Raw genomic sequence first — 20,864 nt, 5'->3', positions numbered from 1 at the left:
ATTATAAAGACATTCTATTGTCAAGAAGGACCCATGCATTTAAGTTAAAACATTTTTTGTCATTTTAGAGACCAATTTGAGCAATGAAGAAAATTTTCAAATAAAATAAGTTCATCTTCACAAAATGGTTTGACGAGTTAAAATTCCAAGGTAGTCACGCATCTGTCCAGCTCAAAGTTTCTACTTCATTTCACAAACGAGTATAACTTACTCATATCAAGTAAAACTTATCAACAATTTCTAAAGCATTTCAAAAGTAAGTCTGTGACAATTTCTTTACCACTGCTTGCAATTTACAAGCAGAGTTTTCCTCACCTTGTTCAACTTTTCCCACCCTCTTTTGTTGGGCAAGTACCCACTACTTTGTTATAGACAGAGGCTTACACCAAGCCACTGAATATTTTCTTTGGAAACAATCGCTGCTACTACTAGATGCTAAACAGCATAGGGTCAAACAAAACAATTGCTCCCCACTCCCTTGTGTTTTATATAGATAATTTGTTTTTATTTTTATAAATTTTTCCCATTTTATAAAAGAATACAGTCTTATTTAGTTAATTACGGGCTATAGAAACACTTTCTAAAAGAAACAAACATAAGACATGGGGGGAAAAGAGATGAGGGAGAAGAAAAAGTGTCCTAGACATCAACTAACTGTTTTTCAGGCACTGGCCATATAAATATTCCAGTCATGGCACATGAGCCACACGCATAAGATCGGAAAGTCTTAACCAGGAACTTCGGTCAGATTTGCACATATATTCCCATAATAACAGGGCTGATATTTTGTCAGACCAACATTCACCCAGTTCCATCTGTATTACAGATCTGAAACAGAAATTATATCTCAATTTACCTTCTTTGGCAATCAGCACCATGACTTCTAGATATAATGGCCAAATCCCCCTAGTCCTCTTCAAAAATTCCAACCCATCAAAACAAAACAAAAAACACCCACCAGAAAGTGCAACACAAACCTAAAAAAATGTGATCATGTATTACCAAGAATGAAAAAATGCCCCATTCACTCAGAGCTTACTCAGGGACAATAATTCTGAGGTCTTTAAAACATGCAAGTTTGCTAGAAGACATTCTGGTACTATGCTCACAGTGACAATTCTTCAGTACCAGAGAAAGCAGACGGGCTTCGGTTTGTTGTTGCAAAAAATAAACAACTGAAACCTAGCTTGCTTTAGACGCTGTTGGGCAGGACCCTGCAGACAGTGAATGTGTGGCATATAGAGTTTTTCCTAAATGAAAAATCCCAACATTTACTCGGGATTACTGATCCAAAAAATGAGGTATTTAAACTGTGTGGACTTTGAATGTAGCATCCTGAAGGTGCTGGCACTAGAATGGTTTCACCAGAGCCTCTACCCTCTTGCTTCCTCCCAACTGCTGAATATTTAGTGTAATGAAGCTTATGCATTAATAAAAACATGGAACAGAGGAAGGCGAGTGAGCAATTGACTGTATCATCCCATGTGGGAATTTTACAAAAATGAACAGGAAGTGCAGTGCAGGTATCAAGAGTCCAGCACAAAACCTGAGAACAAAGAAAGAACTGAGTGACAAGTGGTTCTTGACTAGTGCAGGTCGTTCAGACAGACCAAACACCTTCACAATCTTGAAAGTATGTTAAGGAAGGGGAGAGTACAGGAACAATGAAAGATACGATGTGCACAGAAAGCATTTTAAGATTATTCTAAAGATTTTGCTTAAAACCTATGACTGACTTTTCCAGTTTAAGATCACAGTATTTTGAATTAATTAATTTCATACTAAAATGTTACCTGGAAGGCCCCACAAGAGACACTGTTGCATAAGGATCACAATTCTGTCCATTTATAAGAGGCAACCCATGGCATTCCTTTATGCTACGAAGAAAAGACAATCAGTAGATCAGTGAAGCAATTATCTTTGGCTTTAAAAAAAAATAACCCCCAAACCATCCTTTCTTTTTTAAAAGTTTCTTTAAGTCCTGCTGTATTACACACTGATATATATATTGATCCAACATAGTATATGTACATGAACTAGATCATAACTACAGATCTCTGGATGGTATACAAGGTAGTAGTCAAGCATACAGCCAGACCTGGGGGGCTCAGCGAGAACAAAATTCTTGGAAGTGCTTCAATAAAAGATATTCCAGTATCACACACACACAGTAAAATCTTATTTTGTAAGAGCAGAATGACCTGCCATGTTACGATAAACTGCAGACTTCATTAACTTATAAATTTGATTTCTCAAGGCCCACAAAAAGCTATTTGGCCTCATCCACATGGCAGCAACTACATTTGGAAGGCGTTAAAATGGGCTCAAATATTTTGTTTTGGCTAAACTACATTCTGAGTTGAGTAGGCTGAGAAAAGCAAAGTCATATCCTGAAATATTATTTAAAATAAGCATCCAAACCTCTTAGCATATAGTCCTAGCATCAGTTTACCTTGGAAGTTGTGTTTAAAGTTTATTTTCAAACTTCTTTTTTCACAACAGTGCACAATCAGGGTTAAACAGCCCTTTTAAAAATACTGTTTTCTTCCATAATTCCTACAGTAAGTTGTAAGGTGGTGTTTAACAGGTATATAGGCACACTGTTCACCAATCCTGATGCAAAAGGGACAGGCTGGTTAGGAAATAATGATCATGGGGGCAGGCACGTTTTCTGGACCTTTTCCGAATCTTTCTGAATCACTGCTGCAGCAACACTACTAGGAACAGAGCTGGCTCAGCAAGCTGACTAACCTTCAGACGCTGCCCACATATGAGCATTAACTAGAAATACATAAAAGTAAAGCAAAACAGTTTGTAAATTTACAGCACGAACTAAACTTTCTAGCAAAATTATGCTCTGATGTGGCTATGCACACTGTAGTATTTATTAATTCCAGAAACATTCAGCAGATTACAAATTTTCATAAGACACAAATGAGATTCAAATCTTATATTCCCGTTCTTTAAAATAATCTACTTTTAAATAACCTATCACAGGAATTTAACTAAATTAATGCACGTAAGTTTTCGTTGCTATAATTAGGCAGTTTGAATAAAATCCAAAACCTCCATAACTTAAGGAGAAAATACACTTTTCTGCTCTAAGTTCACATAAATAATCAAGTAAATGTTCTAATACTATAATGTGGAATATTAGGTTGCACAGATTGTGTCACATAGCAGCAACAGTAGCTACACACTGTTGTTAAGCAAATGCTTTCTGTACAGTAGAAAAAAAATGTTAAAGAATAACAGGAGTTGCAAACTCAAACACAAGCAGGAAAACAACAGACAGTAACACTCCTGTGCTGCTCAGAACTCCACCCTCCTTGGAGTATGCTCAATTATAAACCAGATGGTATTTCCCCCCCGAAAAGTCCCTTTGTCTTAGCCAGTTCAGGGAACATTTAGTGCTGAACCACTGCACAATCATTTGTTATTTTTCTTCCCGTTTTCAAACACGTGGCCTTCAGCATTTCAATAATTTTTGAATCACAATGAGCTTTACAGTGATTTCAAACCCACCCTTTAAATGGGTCCTTGAAACATTCAGTTGTTTCATAAGCATTAATTGATTCCTCCTCCAACACACACGTGACAGAGTGGTGACAAAATTAAACTGTCTAGACTTTTCAGTCATTCTGGGGTATCTGACTTGAGACAGCTAGAATCTGATTCTGTCAGAGTATCAGGCATTTTGTAGCACTTAACAGTGTCTTTGCAGCTCCGAGGTTTTTGGTGTCAGGTGTGACTTGAGTGTACCTGTAGGTTAGCCTCAGCTTGAATCTCATAGAAAATTTGTAGCACATGGATCCAGTTAAACTTATCTGCATATAATTCAACTATTCTGCAAAGAACAACACAATTCCTCTTCCTACAGCCTGTATCAAGCTCACCAAGCTCCTGGATTTCTCCAGCAAACAGATCCAAGTCCTACAGAAAGTAGTTCCTCTCCATATATACAAAGTTTCTCACCCCTTTCCTGATCACTGTATGAATAACCTGCATACTTGACATAACGATCCTTCAGGAAAATGTATATTACCACCACAACAAAAACTCATCACAATGCCCTAGTTCTGGTTACAGAAACAGCTTGTTCTGGCCTCCCCCATCTTTTCCCAGCTTGACCAAAAGGTACACAAACCAAAAGGAAGGCTTGTTTGTGATTTCCTTAAAGTTGAAAAACATTTTACTGACAACTAAACAGCCCTGCAGGAGCACTAGAATCTCTGGATTCATCAGACATATCTGTCACTTCAAGCTTATTTCATGCACCACTCTGCCTCCCTGTGTAGGCAGCTCCAGAATTCCCTTTTCATCTCCTGCCCAAGTCCCCGTCCTGTTGTCAGCACGTAAGGTGTACCTAGCTCAGCCAGCCTACCCTGTTCCAACATCTCAAAAAAGCAAACAATACACCAGAGTGCCCCTGACCATCAACTCCTGAAAGTCCCAAATCTTTCCTTTTCAGACCCAGACGACTCAAGAATTTGTTCCAAATTTATCTCACCTCCTCCCTTTCCATCTCTCACTCTAAGCTTGCCAGTCATAACTATTCCTTAACTCTCCAGTTACTGCCTGGAGTCTGCTTTAGACATTATTTGGCAGCACAGATGAATCAACTGAACTGCACCAAAATGGTGGATCCTCCTCCTCCTCTTACGCTCCTGCCTTGCATCTATCACCTATGGTGATTCTATTTGTAACCTTACAGAAAACTATTTAGGTTTTGAGCCAGTTTTCAGTCAGTTTGGCAACCTGCACTAGCCTAGTCAGGCAGATCACCTCACAAGCTCCAAAGGCCATGCAAGGCAAGTAGCCATTAAGGGCAGGAAGCCATTAAATCAACTCAGTGCTATCAAACTGGATTGTTACTCCCCAGGGACTGAATACCCAAGACTGAATTACTGCAGGCAGTTTTAAGGTACTAAACAAATAGTCTCTAGTAAACACATTCAAAATTTTTTGAAGATGTTTGAATTGGCTCCATTAGAGTTGACTTCACGGAAGTGGAAAAGCACAACCCCAACAAGTTTACCTGCTAGCAAGTCTCACAGGAATACTTCCCTTTCCCTAAGGATCAGGCAAAGTGCTAGGACTGCAGCCTTCTACAACAGGAAAAAACAAACACTGGCCACCAACACTTTGACCAGTCAAAAAACCCAGAAAACAACACTAAGCATATATTCATATTAATTTGGGTTGTCAAAATAGATTTCCACCATATGGTAAACATTTCAACTTTGACATCTGGTTTCACCTCTCTAGGCTAGCACGAGTAATTTTCATTAAAAAGGCATAAATAAATAGAGTTTGAAGCTGGCGGGAACTTAAAAGCCTTTTATTTCACATTTTAAACTACTACATCTTTACATAAAGTCTAAGCAGTAGATGTACAGTGTAAGAGATCTTTCAGTTTACATTAACTCTTGTTTCACATCTGTAGTTTGTTCTGCAAGAGGAGTTTCACACAGGAAATATGAGCCTTTCAGATACAACTGGCACATATTCAGTTAATAAGATGGGAATAAATCCTTAAAAAGATATAGCCCACAATAAACCCCCTCAATGACTGAGGGACTCTACCGCCACAATTCAAATCAACTGAATGTCCTCCAAGTGCAGAAACTAAATAAACAGCCGCAGCCATCAGGATTGGTACACTTCATAAAAATTACGTTCTTTGGAACTACTTCATACAAGCAGATAAAGTATCAACAGGACAGTAACAAACTGTCAGGTCAATCTAAGACAGTACAGTGTATAATTTATATAGAAAAGAGGGGAAAAAAGCAAAATCTAGCTGTAATAAGCCACTTCTGTACTTTCAAGTATTCACATTCTAAATACGTAAAAGTGTTTACTTCAGAGATGAAGTCATGTTAAATACAGAGAAGGCAAGTACTACCACCCAGTAGCCTAATTTGGCAAGAAACCATTCAACTATCTGTTTCATCAGCAGCAAACATGCAAACAACGGTCACGCAAACTTGTTTTTACAGACTCCCAGAAAAAAGAACTGCAACCATGTATTTTTGAAATGTGCTATTATACATGCCATTGTGGGTTTTTTTAAAAAAAAAACAAAAACAAACAAAAAAAAAGAGCCCACATTGAGTCAGCAGTTAATCTATTGCATTATCTTTTTCCCCTCCTCATTCACACATGTTCATTTCAGAACAGGAAACAGCTAGTACTGAAGACAAAACAAAATTTTAATTCAGAAATGGTCTGTGAGCATATCTGCATGAAATGTAACAGCACGTTTCTAATTAATGCAAAAATCAGGGCTTAGCCCACTGTAAGTGATCTCCAAGATAGCCCTTCACCAAAGGAAGCTTAACTTTACGCTTGTATTTCAAAAAAGGTGTAAGGGCTTCATTGATATAAGAGAAGCAATTACAAGCCTTAATTTTACTTTCTCCAGGGAAAAAAAAAATTTAGTATCATGTTTTTACAACTCTATAAAAACTGAAAGCCCTAGCTGGCTTCAGAAAGTCCCACCTTAAGACAATTAGCCACCACCCCCCACCCCCCCACCCCCCCATCAAATAACACCAGATCAGTCAGTTGTGGTGTATCTTGTACATGACCATGTTTTGTTGACTTGAGCAAAAGAAGGAAACCTCCAGTTTTTTAAAAAGTGAGGGTTGGTTTGGGGTTTTTGGGGGTTTTTTTTGTTGTTTTTTTTTTTACTGTTGTCCAAAGCTTTGCTGATACAAAGTTTGCAATATATTACTATTTATCCTTCACCAAGCTCACTTCCCTTGCATAAGCTTGGGGAACACAGCCCTAATAACATTGAAATAAATAAAAATTATTAAAAACAAATCCAGAAGGGGACGAGCAGGGGAATAGAGGACAAAAAGAAACACTCCTGGTTTCATTATACAACAACTGACTGTCCTGTTGTCACATGCAACAACACTTCTCCTTCTAAAAAAAAAAATAATTAAAAAAAATCCTGTGTTCTTTTCCCAACAACTTCTTGTTTGGAAAAGTTGGTTTTACTATGTGTACCCGCATGAGAAATGACGCCTTCCTCTCTCCCACATCAGCTGTAAGAGGCTAACACCATCATCAGCTCTCTATCGTCCCAACCCTTAACTTACAAAAATTGCTTCCTATTGGATTTGCCTTCAGTTTTCAAATCAATCCTCATCATAAAACCTATTTAGAAGACTAGCAAAAAAAATGCTTCTACAACCATGTCTACAAAACCAAAATAATATGAATCCATCCCCTAGTCAAGTCTAATCCTATTGCTTTGGTTCAGCCACAAACAAAAAGGTAACGGGGGACTCCAGATAATGCTCAGAATCACAGCCCTTGAACTACTTGCTGTTGTGTGCCTAACATTATTTTTAATCTTGTGTTGTGGACATTATAGCTATTATTTTTCATCTTTGTAGAACTTATGCACAGAATGCAACACAAGGATCTAGAATTCTCTTACTCTACAAAAAATTTAACTGGCAAAAGTTTAGAAGCTTCCCTGTCTCGTTACTTTGAGACACCATTAATTTGGGCATGAAGCAAACTACAGCTCGTTATCGTAGCCTGTATTTTAAGAATTAATTTTTCCACACTTTTTTCCTTTAGCCAGCACTTTCAGTTTTGGTTCAAGAGGCAGGGACAGAAATGTACATATATGCCCACTCTTTGTCTTTTTTTACTCAATCACAGCTCTGCTACTTCCTATTTTTCAGCTTTGTTAGAGGAGTTACTAATAATACGATGACTGCTCAGGGCCTGGCGACTGATAAAACACAGCAGTAAGTGCATCACTTGCTAATCGTCCTTAGAAATTTACAAAAAAAGACTTTCAAAGTTTACATTTCTATTAATTTTCTATTTATTAATTATCTATTAATTTCTATTTACATTTTCTATTAAAGGACCTCACATAAATTTTCTATAAGTTCCTCATGATTTAAGATCAAAGGGGTCTCAAAAATGCCCTTACATCCATTTCTGTAATTATCCAGTGAGATTTCCCAGTTCTTATACTCACATGTACATCCAGAAATATATTTAACCAATTAATATAGGTCTATCAGCATGTGTGATAAAATACTACTAAACATTTTTAGTTTAAGGAACTCCAGTGCATTTCATAATCTCAGATGAAGACCAAAGCATTGATGTAATACGGCAGTGTTTAACACACAAAGCTCGCCCACATGTCAGTGAGTGGGTAAGTACAGCAACCACGCGAGAACCCTGGCTTCCTTTTGATCATTTATCTCCGTCACAGAGATCCTAAGAGAGCGCACAGTGAGTAAACCACTTCCTACTCAAAACTGCCATCTGCAACAGTTAACTTTCTAAAGCAACCTTTCTTCATCATATGAAAAATCCGAACACGTTTTAAAAATAAAAAAAAAAATTAACTCACACTAAAGTGCATGGATATATAAAGTATTTTAAAAAATGACATGTATCAGAAAGTTAAGGTGGAAATAAAAAACCAAGTCATAAAGTTCCAGCCAGCTTTTGGCGGTGAATAGTCCACAGGGAAAAAGCTATTCTAGTTCTGCCTTGCACTGCAGGAGGAATGGAAAAGTAAGAGCAGCCAGACCCCCAATTAACCAAGCTGCCATCCACTATACCAACAGCAACACATTCAGAATTATCTTTAAGTTATAAATATACATTGATGTACAGCAAGTTTTCCTATCTTACCTGAACTATCAACCTACAATAGCCACTAAACCATTACCGGTTTCACTGGCTTAGTTCTATCACAGAACTAGCTTCCCTTTTCATATCAAGTAACAAAAAAGCAAAGAGATTATTTTACCAGGTCTTGTTCCAACTAAACTACTCACCGTGGTTAGATAGCCGACTAAGAATGTATTATAAACTTCATAATGAAAATCACATTAGCAAAATCGACAGATTGTAATGGTCTCCCCCTCCTCCCTGAGGCTGAGCTGAACATGAAGTCGCCAAGACAAACGGAAGACCACACACCATTTCCTCCCCTCAGTTTCACAATACAACCCATTCTTTCATGCTAAATTCTCAGAGAAGTTAAAAATCAACCCAAACAGCACAAAAAACCCTCACTCAAATATGTTCATGAACAACGCTGAAAAGCAAAACAAAGACTTACTACCCTTTGAGGTTTTAATCTTAATTTTCTCTTAGTCTTTATAACCCCCTTGTCTGTACCCTTTTCTTCACGTTTCCTATCCCATAACCCATTAAGAGACAAGCGCAGAAAAATCTTTACTTCTTTCTGAAGCACTACAATTAAAAAACTGCAGTAAGGCTGGCTTGTTCTCCTGAAACTTACTCATGTTGAGAATGTAAAGAAGTCACAAGAGAATGCCATCAATCTCACTGAGTGAGTCTCTGCAAGTCACTGGTTTCTACTGGTCTCTTCAATGAAAGCAAACAGTCTCCCAGAGACAGGTAACATGAAAGGCTGTTGGGCTTCTTCCAAAGGATAGGATTAGTTTCTAGGAAGACCCATATCTTCTAGTATGTCCTTATCAGACAAACTTTTTGAGAGAGTCAAAACATTTTTGTGTATCTCTTTTTGCATTAGCTTCTTCTCAATTTCTGGCCTTAAATGCATTGCTTAGTAAGGAATAAAAAGAAACATAACTACCAATACATACTGAACTTTGGTCTTCTGTGACTAATGCATGTAACCTGTACGCTCAGACTCCCAAAGCCATCACATAGGGATATTATTAAACACAGCTCTAAGAGCAACAACACAACGGTACAAACTGGTTAGTATCTTCCAACATGCCTCATGCTGTGCTTTTTCCTTAACATTGGTGAAATTTGTTGGGTTTTAATTAACATATAGTAAACACTTACTCTTTCTATGAGGCTATTTGACATACTGTAATGTCTTTATACTTTGGAGTCAAAACTGTCTCGGTAATAAAAATTCATTAAGTTGCTGCTAAGAAGTTTTACTGAAATGTGGCAGTTATGCTGCTTCAGAACAGCAACCCCTGAACTTTGTTTTTCTATAAACAGTCCTTATCATGGTTAACCATGAGAAAGTAATTCTGAAGCAAAACTAGAAGTGGATTTTCATATACCAAACCAAAATATTATTACTGAAAAAGTTTCACACCATTTCCAACACCCACCAGCAACTCAATTCTGTCAGTCTCAGCAGTACTGCAAGTTTGTGGCTGTCAGGCTGCAGTGAGCTTTCCTAGGTTCCTCACCAGACCCAACTCAAATGGAATTACAAGACACTGAACTAATGATACCAGATAGCCATGCTGAGTCCTAATAAAAGTGACTGCTTTGGGAGCAGAGATAAGCAGTTGTGAAAAACTTCTGCAGAGTTCCCCAAGCCATACCCTCAGCAAGGCAGGCCCCAAGGAAAGTCATATAAAACCAAAAAATATTATTGGTACCAGGATGTGCAGACATTTCGTATTGAGAGACAAATTACTTAATGGTCTAACAAACAACTAAGTATTCAAGGATTCAAGGATTAATGTAATTTCTTACTGTACTACTAGTTGCTGGCACACAGACCCATTATCTGTTATCAGTTCGTTCAGTTTTAATTCAAGGTGAACTTTTCCCTGGAAAAAAGAAAAAAAAAAGAGAAAAAAACATTTTTAAAAGCCTTTACTTTAGAAGTAGCAATTAGAACAACAATATAGTTTAAAATTAGAAGCTATTTAAGGTAATTCCAATATATCCACTTCAACCAAATATCTAAAGCACGTATCTTGCAATTACAGTAGGATGAATGCATTTGAACTTCCAGAAAAAATGTTAAGAGAGAACCATGATCCTCAACTGCAGACAGCACATGAATTGGTTAAGTCTCCACAGATTTAACACACACATAAAAAATATTCTTTTCAGAATGAGGAAGTACCAAGAGCAAAAGTCCCTCTCAGCATTTTTGTCCTAAGCATGGGACAAAACCTTGAAGAAACAGACAATGAATTTATGAGCATTTCAGGAGAAAGTTCTAAAATTACCTGGGACTCTGAAGGCAGTTTGGCATATTTAGAGAAGTAGAATAGTATGCAGTAGCCTAACCAGCAACATTTAATATCCCACTGTGAAATCCTGTCCATCACACCACACTGAAGATGACTTAGCAATATATTATGCATCCCAGTACAGCTTTCAACTACCTCACGAGTGTCTGCCCGTATACTGTTGGAACAGTAAACACAACCTGAAAAGGTGGCAATATCTGCCAAACCGGGCTTCCTCCTTGTCTTTTTCTGACATGGTAAGATGTGTTAAGAAAAAAAATCCATAAATGATGGCAAAGTGTGGATTAACTTCAGAACCCAGCAAGAGCCAACCTACTTAACTCTCACAATAAAAGGCTCCAGAAGCTCCAAACCATGACATGCAACTTTCTTGGGAGGACCAAAATTTGGTACAACCACCTCACTCCAAACATCTAGTGCCTAAACAACACTGCTACTCCTTTCAATGCCTGACTATTCATGCTGGCTTTCGCCTCTAAGATATCCACGCACTGACAGTGTCTTGCCTCTAAACCACGTTCTTAGTATTCTTGGAATCTGTCCATTTGAAAAATGGAACATCAGATGACACTGGTTTGTCCACAGTTATGATTCTTTGGGAAGGGACCTGGAAGAGAATTTTTAAGTGTGGCAAAGAAAGCAAGCTGCAATCTGAACTGCAGTTTTGCTGTACAATACTAAAATGGAAGTTAAACCCTTAGCTGACCTTGCACACATTTCTACAGCACTTATGTTTTGACATAAAACTGAAATGTTTTTATTGTAAATCCCCTGGGGCAAGGGCTGTGTTTCTCTCTCTGTACGTCACATGGGAGGAGAAATGAAGTTCTTCTATAAGGAAGTTTTAAATGTAACTACTTCGGGATGCCTGCCAAGTGTTTTGCTAACTTACCACATGGATTGAAACGCAGGTACATTAAGAAAATATTTGTCAAGCAGAGAAACTCAATTACATAAATAGATTTACAGGATAAAAACAGAATACTGAGAAGCAAGCCCAGAGCCTTACAAGGCAGTTTTTGAGTGACAAATGAAACAACCATCTTAGTAATATCTATTTGTAATAGCTCACTTAACTAGTTGTAGGAGGCAGATCTTGTGAATGGCCTAAACATCTTCCTTTTGCTTTAAAAAAAAATCCCAAAACCAAACATACATCATGTGTTCAACACTGATCAGTAGGAGTAAAACAACAAATCTACTGCTCCTGGGAAGTATCTGTAGATGTAGTTTGTTCAAAACTCAGCATCATGATGGCTACAGTAACATGACTCTAAGAAAGTACTTCCCTGGCATGTATGGAGAGTTTTGGGTACATTTTTGTTGTTTTGTTTGTTGAGAGCAGTGCAATGGTTGCCTGAAGTGGCTGATCCACAGATCTATATCAGAGCTTTTGACATTATGTGCAACCAGGTTTTAAATGCGGTTTTAGAGATTGGTTTTAGTTCAGAACATGAAGAGAAATCAGCCATTCTTATAGAATAAGCAAGCAACACACTTCATATGAACAGACTTTTCATCTGTAGATCTCAGGTTTGTTCAAAGGCAGGTAGGTACCATTTTAACCAATTTACAAATGGATTAACAATTTTCAGGTAACTGAATAGAGGAAGATGGAGCGGTTGATCACATGGTGAAGATTCACATAGTAACAGAGGAGCCAAAACAAGAGCATCCAAATCGCCAACCTAAACTTCTGAACTACAGAAACAATTTAGTTAGTTTTGTTTTTAAGAACTGGTCTGCATTTTAACACTGTATAACTCACAGCTCCAATATTTTAATCTTTTCTACACAATGAAATGTTACAAGTACTTATAATAAATGCAAGTTTTCTAGTTTAGTAAAGCTCTTAAGTGGAAACTGGGCTTGCAACTGTCTTATAAATACTTATGCCAACAGGTGCTCATATACTGTGCTCACCAGAATCACACTACTAATTGTACCACAAAGTTACTTTTGACAGTTTTCTTCATAAAAACTTCTCTCCTTTAAATTCGAGTATTCTTTCATCTGAAGCATAGCCTACACTTGAGGAAGGTATTGAGGGTGGTGGTGGGGTTTAAACAGAGCTAGAAATGCTAACAGCTATTTTCCAGCTCCTCTCCCAACATCAGAAACTCTAGATTAAAGTATTTCTCTTGAACTCTGCCCTCTTCCTTCCACTTCCCCTAACTCATTGCAACAAATGTTGCAACTGAACTATTGGATTTGTAAGAATCATCTTTATGCAATACACACTATGTTAACATCTAAGTAGAAGGAAAAAAAACCTAAGCCAAAGTTAGAGAACTTTAACCAAAACACCAAAATAACCCAGGTTATCCACTCAGAACCATCTTTGGTAAACTGAAGTCCTTGCAGCATATGGAAAGTAAAACTCTGCAATACTCCCCAAATTTACAAAATATTCCCACCACCTGAATTGTTAATTGCGTGCTTACTACAAAGAAAGTCTCTACATAACAGATACAGGTTCTATCAGCATCCATCAGCTTTTTTCCAGCTTTCCCATTCTACATTAGAGCAAACATGCATCATATTTCTGAAGCGTACTACGTCTTACTGCCTACCAGACTGAGCTCATATCACTATGGGATGGCCAACAGTTCCATGGTATATGCATTCAATTCCAATAATGCTGTGAGGTTTACTTTACCTAGACCTTTCTTCTTTCCTAGGGTTGGAGATCTGAGCCACTAAGAATCTACAAGGTGGCTTGAGGCTCCATCTCCATTTTTTTCTGAATTTGTACACTCTACATGAATATCTGGAAAATCTATTAGGAGTACATTATTTCAATGATAAATCCTATCAATTTTAAGGAAGGGAACAGTGAGTGTTAAAGTTACTGTCAAAAACCTTGTGTGTAAAAGTTTTTGACTTTATCAATGTATTTCACAAGCATAGATCAGGACACTACAAAATGTTTCTTGCTACAAATAACAAAGATCAAGGACACATTTAACAATTATGACCTTGTTTCAAACCACGTAAGTGAAGATTTAAGAAGAAAGAAAAAGGGGGGAGGCAAGCAATCCTAACAATTTTACTAGCATGCTGAGGCTATCTGTATTCTAGAAAATGTGAAGATTTTTCTACATAAATGTAACAAGCTCGCACCAGCTGCAGTTAAACATGGTCTGTTCCACTCAACTCTTCAAATGCTACTTCATATATATTTGCTTAGTATTCCCACATTCCTGTACGCTTTTCAAGAACTACAGGAGAAAGGGAAAAGTTTTAAGAAACAAAATTATTATCCATTCATAATATTGTAACCAGCAGCAAAACAAAAAACCCAGCTAAGATCTAAACATAAAGCAAATGCTTTCCAAAAACCAAAGTTTTGGGGTTTGGTTTGGTTTTTTTGGTTGTTGTTGTTTTGTTGTTTGTTTGTTTTGTTTTTTTTAAACACACTGTCAGTGGCTGGGGAGAGGCCACTCTCCTCCCATATACACTTGAAAGAAAATATCCATCACCCTTCTTTCATTCACATTAACTCAAGCACATGCTGCTTTTACTCTGCCTAACTTTTAATCACCTCCACTTCAGGTTACCTGTTTGTAGAGAGCCATAGAATCAGAACCAAAAATGACTGGTCTACAGCTTCTGTATGAGCAGTGGATTGTGACCCTAGAGAAGTCCTAAATTTATTAAAGTAAGGTGGTTTTAAAAAAATGACTTTTCTGTTTATTTCCCCACTGCCCCAGTTCAGTTTTGGTTTGTAGGAACTGGCAAGTATAATTCTTGGTAATTCCACAAAAGACAAAAATGTTACATTTAATGGACTTTTAAGGCCCTCTAGGAACTACCAAATTTACTGATGAACTCAAATGTCTTCCAGTAATACTTTAATTTGTCCTACAAAGGTAGAGCTGAGAATTTCCCCTACAGGCTATAAGAACTGATGAATTGTAAAGAAAAAAATGCTTATTAGTAAAGACAATGACAGTTAGTGCCAAAGCACTTATGACTTTGTATGGATTTTGTACATCTACAAGCTGTATACCACAATACACAATATGCACCTCCACCGCTAATGTACCTGGATATACAGGTTGCTCATTATACCAAAGTTAGCCTGTATGAAAAATAGATGACTAGTACAAAGAAACTACCATTTTCTTGAAACAAATGAAGATTTAAGAAAAAAAAAAAATCCACCTCGAAAAAACCCCAACCATGCAAACTGCAACATGTCCCACATATAGCCAAGGATTGCAAAATACTTCTAAGCCATTTTATTGCCTTGTATCCATTGTAAGTTCTAGAAACCACTCACACTGAGGGAACTAGAGGAAAAAAAATGTCAACCACATGTACAGTGTCACACAGAAGAGCATATCCGAGAGCAATTTTTTCCCCAAAAAACCATTACCCAGCTTTATAAACCTTTGTGCACTTTTTCTGCACATATACCATGTGAAAGCCTGCTATTTTCAGCCATGTCCCAACAAGAACCTTTGGAATCTCCTAGGAATACATTTCAGTATGGTATGCCACATCCAAACCAACAAGATTACAGCCAAATCTGGCAGAGGGGAACTGGTCTCAGTTCTGCTCTGCAAGTTTCATGGAAAAAGGACACAGGACAGAGGAGAAACCTACCCAAACGCCCTAACTCAAGCAAAGATTAACATGAGGAGCACACACCTTAGCAGAAAAGGTCATCCTTTAAAAGAAGCATCATGCAACAGAGTGTTTTATAGATGTCCCAGCCATGGAAAAGTATCAGTAAGGGTTCATTACCAATATGTAAGGAATTGTTTAATGCTATTAATGGAACATTTTAATTGAGTTTTCATACTTACTCGGGTAGTATCATGACAAAAATTAATCTTTTATTCAATACATTTTTATGACGGAGAAAAAAAATATGTAGCAAGCATGACAGTATTTAAGTCAAAGCAGAAACTGCATTTCAGTTTCTATCTGGAAAGGACTTTCCAGAATATTTAGAGTGATTAGATGAAAGAATCAGAAGAATGAGACAACTTGCAGATAGACTAGAGATGATCTGTGGGTCCTTTGCAACTGAACTATTCTATTATATTCCATCCTAACTGAATGAGGACCAATTTCCAACAGGTACAGAGAAAGTGGTATTCAGATGTTTTGAAAATCTGTCTTCATGTAAAGCAACCACAGGTCCTCCTATATAACCAACAGCTGCAGGCTAAACTTACAGCTCATAGATGATTAATCCTGGAACATACTGTGACTTTTTTTGGGAATTCTGTGCACATTCACCTCTTGTAAAAATATACAGGATTCTCCCTACCCAGAGGGATTTCCAGGTTACTAGAAAAACACAAACACTGCCAAGTCCAAGAATTTTGCCCTCAGGCAAATCTGAAAAAAACTATTAAAACCTAATAAATTGTTTATCACAGTAACAAGGCTAAGAGATTCTCAAGAAGACTGTTCTGTTTTTTCTCAAACCAAAAAAAGATTTGCTAGAACTTCTACAGCCACCTCATCTTTATGTATTACTATAACAATCCTGTCAGAAGAACTTGAACCACAGTCCAAAATACAACTCTGAAGTGCAAGTTCTTTGATACTGAATGCAGAAAGTATTTCAAAATAAGATAAATGAGCACAGCACAAGTACCTCTAGTTTTGGAGACTTGAACCATTTCATGCCATATAATCAGTTCTCTCAGATATACCAAAACCGACTCAAAAAAATAAAAATTATTCAGTAGTTTCCTAAATCGTTCACCTCTCAAGTACATAGCTCCCCTTGCAAAGATTTTAGACACTAAACCACCGTTAAGGTATTTCTGTAACAGTTGCTTTAAGTCTTCTGCTAGTTTTAAGTATCATCAGAAACAATACAGCTAGTTTAGAGGCATAGAATATGCATTATTCTCTAATCAAGCTGAAAGACTCAGCTGTCTCACAAGACTTAGACAACGCTAACCTCCATCTGCTACAGTTCAGTGTAAACTTCTACTATTACACACACTTATCTATATTTAATTTAAAAATGCAAATTTGCTATTTAATAGTTACCTGAACCTCTGAATTAGAATCGACAGGTTGAAGCATAAACCAGTTCTCTTTTCCTGTGTAGTTGCATAAATCTTCTTTTTTGATTGACACCTTTCCTGGGGGAGGGGGCAGGGAGAAATAAGCATAAATATAACTTTCATCTGAATAGGACAAATATTTAAATAGATTTGAAGTTTGATTTTTGTTTAAACTTTTATGATGCTATATGAAAAGCTTATGGAAACAAAGCACATTAAGCATGAGTAAAGCAGAAAAATAGTTCATATAAAGCCAAATTAAGTTAATGACAATGTGTTAACTTGGATATCCTAAAAACAAGATTAGGTAAAATAAAGAACACACTTGTGGTTGGAAATAACATAATAAAGATTTGAGAGAACAGTGATGGTGTTGAAGAAGGTTTAAATAGGGAACTGAAGGTAGGTGCCTTTTACTCGTCTCACTGCTGTTTGGAAAGTTGCTGTTATACCAAATTATCTGGCATCCTGGTGCAAATTATTTCCTTCCTCAATTCTAGTCATGTGAAGGCTTCTTCCACAGCAGGCTGACTGTTAGAGCTTTACAACAACTATATCCAAGTAGCAGCTACAATAGAGCCATTATTAATGGGGGGTGGGGGGGGGTGCACGGGAAATCCACTTCCTGTAATTTTTCACCTAAGCTACATAAATTGCTACAAAATGCTTTACAAGTAACAGGTTGCACCGAGACAAAAATGTAATCTATACTGTCAAGAATTATTCCACCGTTGCAGTTACTGTGGAATTATTCCACAAAATTCTTGACAGACCTACAGGTAGTAACAATTATTCAAATATTCCAGTAGAACAGAAGCAGAGAAAAATCAAACAGAAATTAAAAAAATGTACGAAGATTATAATTATAAGACTATAAAATGTCCTATTAGTCTAAAAAATAAACACATTTTAGTATAATAGAATAAAGCAAGGAAACAAAATCCTGCTTCTCAGAATTTAAAGGAACATTTAGTTTAAGTGCACTGTATACTGCATTTTGAAAAACGCATCACTGTAATAACTGTATCCTCAATATTACAGAGAAGGATACTGGAAATAACCAAATGTTATGCCAGATGTAGACAGTAACCCAGAACTTACCTATACGCAGATCTTTTTGTAACACACTTTTATCATAAATGTAGAAGGACAGCCACTGGAATGTTCTGGGAATCTCAAAGTAAAACTCTTCCCCAAAATAAGGGCTGAAAAGAAAGACTGACAGTTAAGACAGAAAAATGCTTTATGTAATTTTTATGTAAGACAAACATTGAAATACTACATTTTTACTGCAGTCCCAGGTCGTGGCCTTTAGCATTACACTTGTCTATCATCAAAGCCATCCACAACCATTTCATTACAGGAACATACAACAACACTGCAAGTTAAAACTTCATGAGAATGCCTTGCATATGTTCAAAAAAAGGAAAAAAAAATATCAGAGTACACACACAGGAAGTGCTGTCTCCTCTACAATTTCAACTCTATTTTTCTGTTTTGAAATTTTCCTAGCTGATTCTCTAACCACCCCATATGACTTCCTGAGACACAAGTTTTATGGTTTTCTTTTTTCATTCAGTACAAGATTAAATTATATTAAAATACAATTTATTAATTACTTCACTAACTGATATTTGTTTAGCTAACTTCCATGTCAAATTTGATGCTCAAAGATTCAGACCTGTAGAAAGAAACCGTAAGTATTAGCAACTATAAAACAGAACAGTGAGAGAAATGTTAACGTCAAATATGCACATTATCCCACATACTGAAATGGCCTCCACATTTCTCCATCTCATCAAGTCCAATATAATGTTTACAGTTCACCCTACTTAACCGCCATTGGCACAGCCCACCATGTAAAAAAAGACTCCGGGCTCCTCTGTGTTAGACATGGTTCACACAATGTGTTGGTTGGTATCTTCACTCAAGGAACTTTATACTTTCATTAAACTTAATGAGTACTTACTGATGCAATCATAGCCGGTAGTCAGAAGGCTGGATTTCAAAAGACGGAACAAAACCACAGCATTATGTGTGTCGCTGCAAGTTGTAAATTCTGAAAATCAAGCGTATCCACCAAGAAAACCTCCATGCTATTTTGTAACTACTGGATTCTTAAAGACTTAAAATACTTTCAATTACAATGTATTAACATCACCAGGGAAAAGTGTTTAGCTTCATGAAACTGATTCTAGCCTCTACTTCTTTCTACAGACAAACTACCAAACTCAGAAACAAAGCAGGGGGTGTTTCTGAGAGGTGCCTGTGTGCATCCCAGTTAAGTACCTGACACTCTATGGTCACAATACTTTATCAAACTAACACAAATATGCTTATATTTGGAACAATCAGTTCATACCACTACCTACCTAAAAAGATACCAGGAAGAATAGGGTGTCATCCCCTACCCTCTTCCCTCCAAAATAATTACAAAAAAACCACCAAATGCTGAAGGATCAATAGCTCTTTAAATAAGCTAAAAAGTGAAAGATCTGATGGCTAACTTAAAAAGTGGGAAAGAACAGAGGTGAAAAATCTGGTGTTCCAAATTTCTAGAATTGATTTTTAAAAACAAGAGCTTTAACTGCAGGAACCCATTGAGTAACTTCACCAGTGAAAATGTTCCTTTCGTTCAAACACAGACCTTGTACCACAGGCTTCAAAGTAGACAAATCAGTATTAGCCTCTGCACGACACCGAGAAATAATACAAGAATTCTCATTTGAAAAATTTGCTTGTGGGTTTTCAGCTCCCCACTTTTTAATTTTTTTTTTTTTTTCCCTAATTTCAAAGCCAACAAATCTGGCTTTGATTTTGAGGGCTAGGTCCTTCTTGTCAGCACCACTGCTAAAGGTATAAATTCATGAGAACTACCTTTAGCAGCAATGCAGCCCTAAGCTGCCTAAATGTCCTTACTACCGTAGGTGCTGCTCATTTTAATTGGACTGACACAGTAACTCAGACCAAAAAAAGATGAAACACAGGCTTATTTTAAACTTAGGTCAATTCAGTGATATGGTTCCCGTGACAGCTATACATACAATAGTTGCACCAGTACAAAAGAGATATTACAGCAGAAAGAGCTAACAGTGGGCGAACAAGCTGGCACTGGTATCGAGGCAAAGTCTGTTAACTCAGCTTCAGTTGGACATCTTAAGAGGAGCACTAGACTACAACATACATCAACCACTGCGTGCCACTAAGTGTCAAGTCCCTGTTCTTGCTGAATCTATAGTACTCCATGCATCCAGTCATAATCAGACAATTAGCCTGGGATGGAATCTATTAGCATAGACTTCCAAAAACCTATTTGGCAGCCATATCCTACAGCTAAAGAAAGGAAACTTCACAGGTATATCCCACTACCTCAAAAGAATAATCAGCCACCAACAGTCATTATTTAGACCTCAACATTACTGAAGTCTCAGATTTGGCAAGAGCGAGCAGGTCAATAGTATGAGCATAAATAGAAGGTGCTGTTTTATTCCTGTTGATACATTTTTCCTCACCTAGGTTAACACCACTGCCTTATGAATTAATAAATGCTTATTCTTTAGCAAATTATGAGGCACAGAGAAAATCTAAGGCAAATACAAAGGATTATTAACAAAATTCTTAAATTCTTAGGTGGACACAGAACTGGCTGAAGGGGTATAATATGTTATAGCAAAGAGGAATAATTAAAATTGAGAACTTACTCAACCTGTTCTTCAAGGATTCAGTCAGTTTAGTACTTTCATTTGTGACTTTGATGCAAGAACTTTAAAGACTGTGATGGATACAAAATTAGAAGATCGTGCTAATTCAAGGGAAGACCAGACTG

The 20,864-nt window shown here is 37.1% G+C and overlaps 1 protein-coding gene across 3 annotated transcripts in view; it reads right to left on the bottom strand.

Annotated features, from left to right (window-relative positions):
- Positions 1-20,864, bottom strand: part of RASA2 (RAS p21 protein activator 2) — a 51,354-nt gene that overhangs the window by 20,822 nt on the left and 9,668 nt on the right. For all 3 annotated transcript variants that reach the window (XM_055723989.1, XM_055723987.1, XM_055723988.1), the window contains exons 3-6: positions 18,140-18,243; positions 17,022-17,116; positions 10,492-10,568; positions 1,794-1,877 (exon numbers count right to left, since the gene is read on the bottom strand). In XM_055723989.1, coding sequence (XP_055579964.1) covers positions 1,794-1,877; positions 10,492-10,568; positions 17,022-17,116; positions 18,140-18,243 — 360 coding nt within the window. The remainder of the gene's footprint in view (positions 1-1,793; positions 1,878-10,491; positions 10,569-17,021; positions 17,117-18,139; positions 18,244-20,864) is intronic.

Source organism: Falco cherrug, chromosome 11, assembly GCF_023634085.1.
Source record: "Falco cherrug isolate bFalChe1 chromosome 11, bFalChe1.pri, whole genome shotgun sequence".
Taxonomy (NCBI): domain Eukaryota; kingdom Metazoa; phylum Chordata; class Aves; order Falconiformes; family Falconidae; genus Falco; species Falco cherrug.
This window is presented reverse-complemented; position numbering and strand designations above follow the sequence as displayed.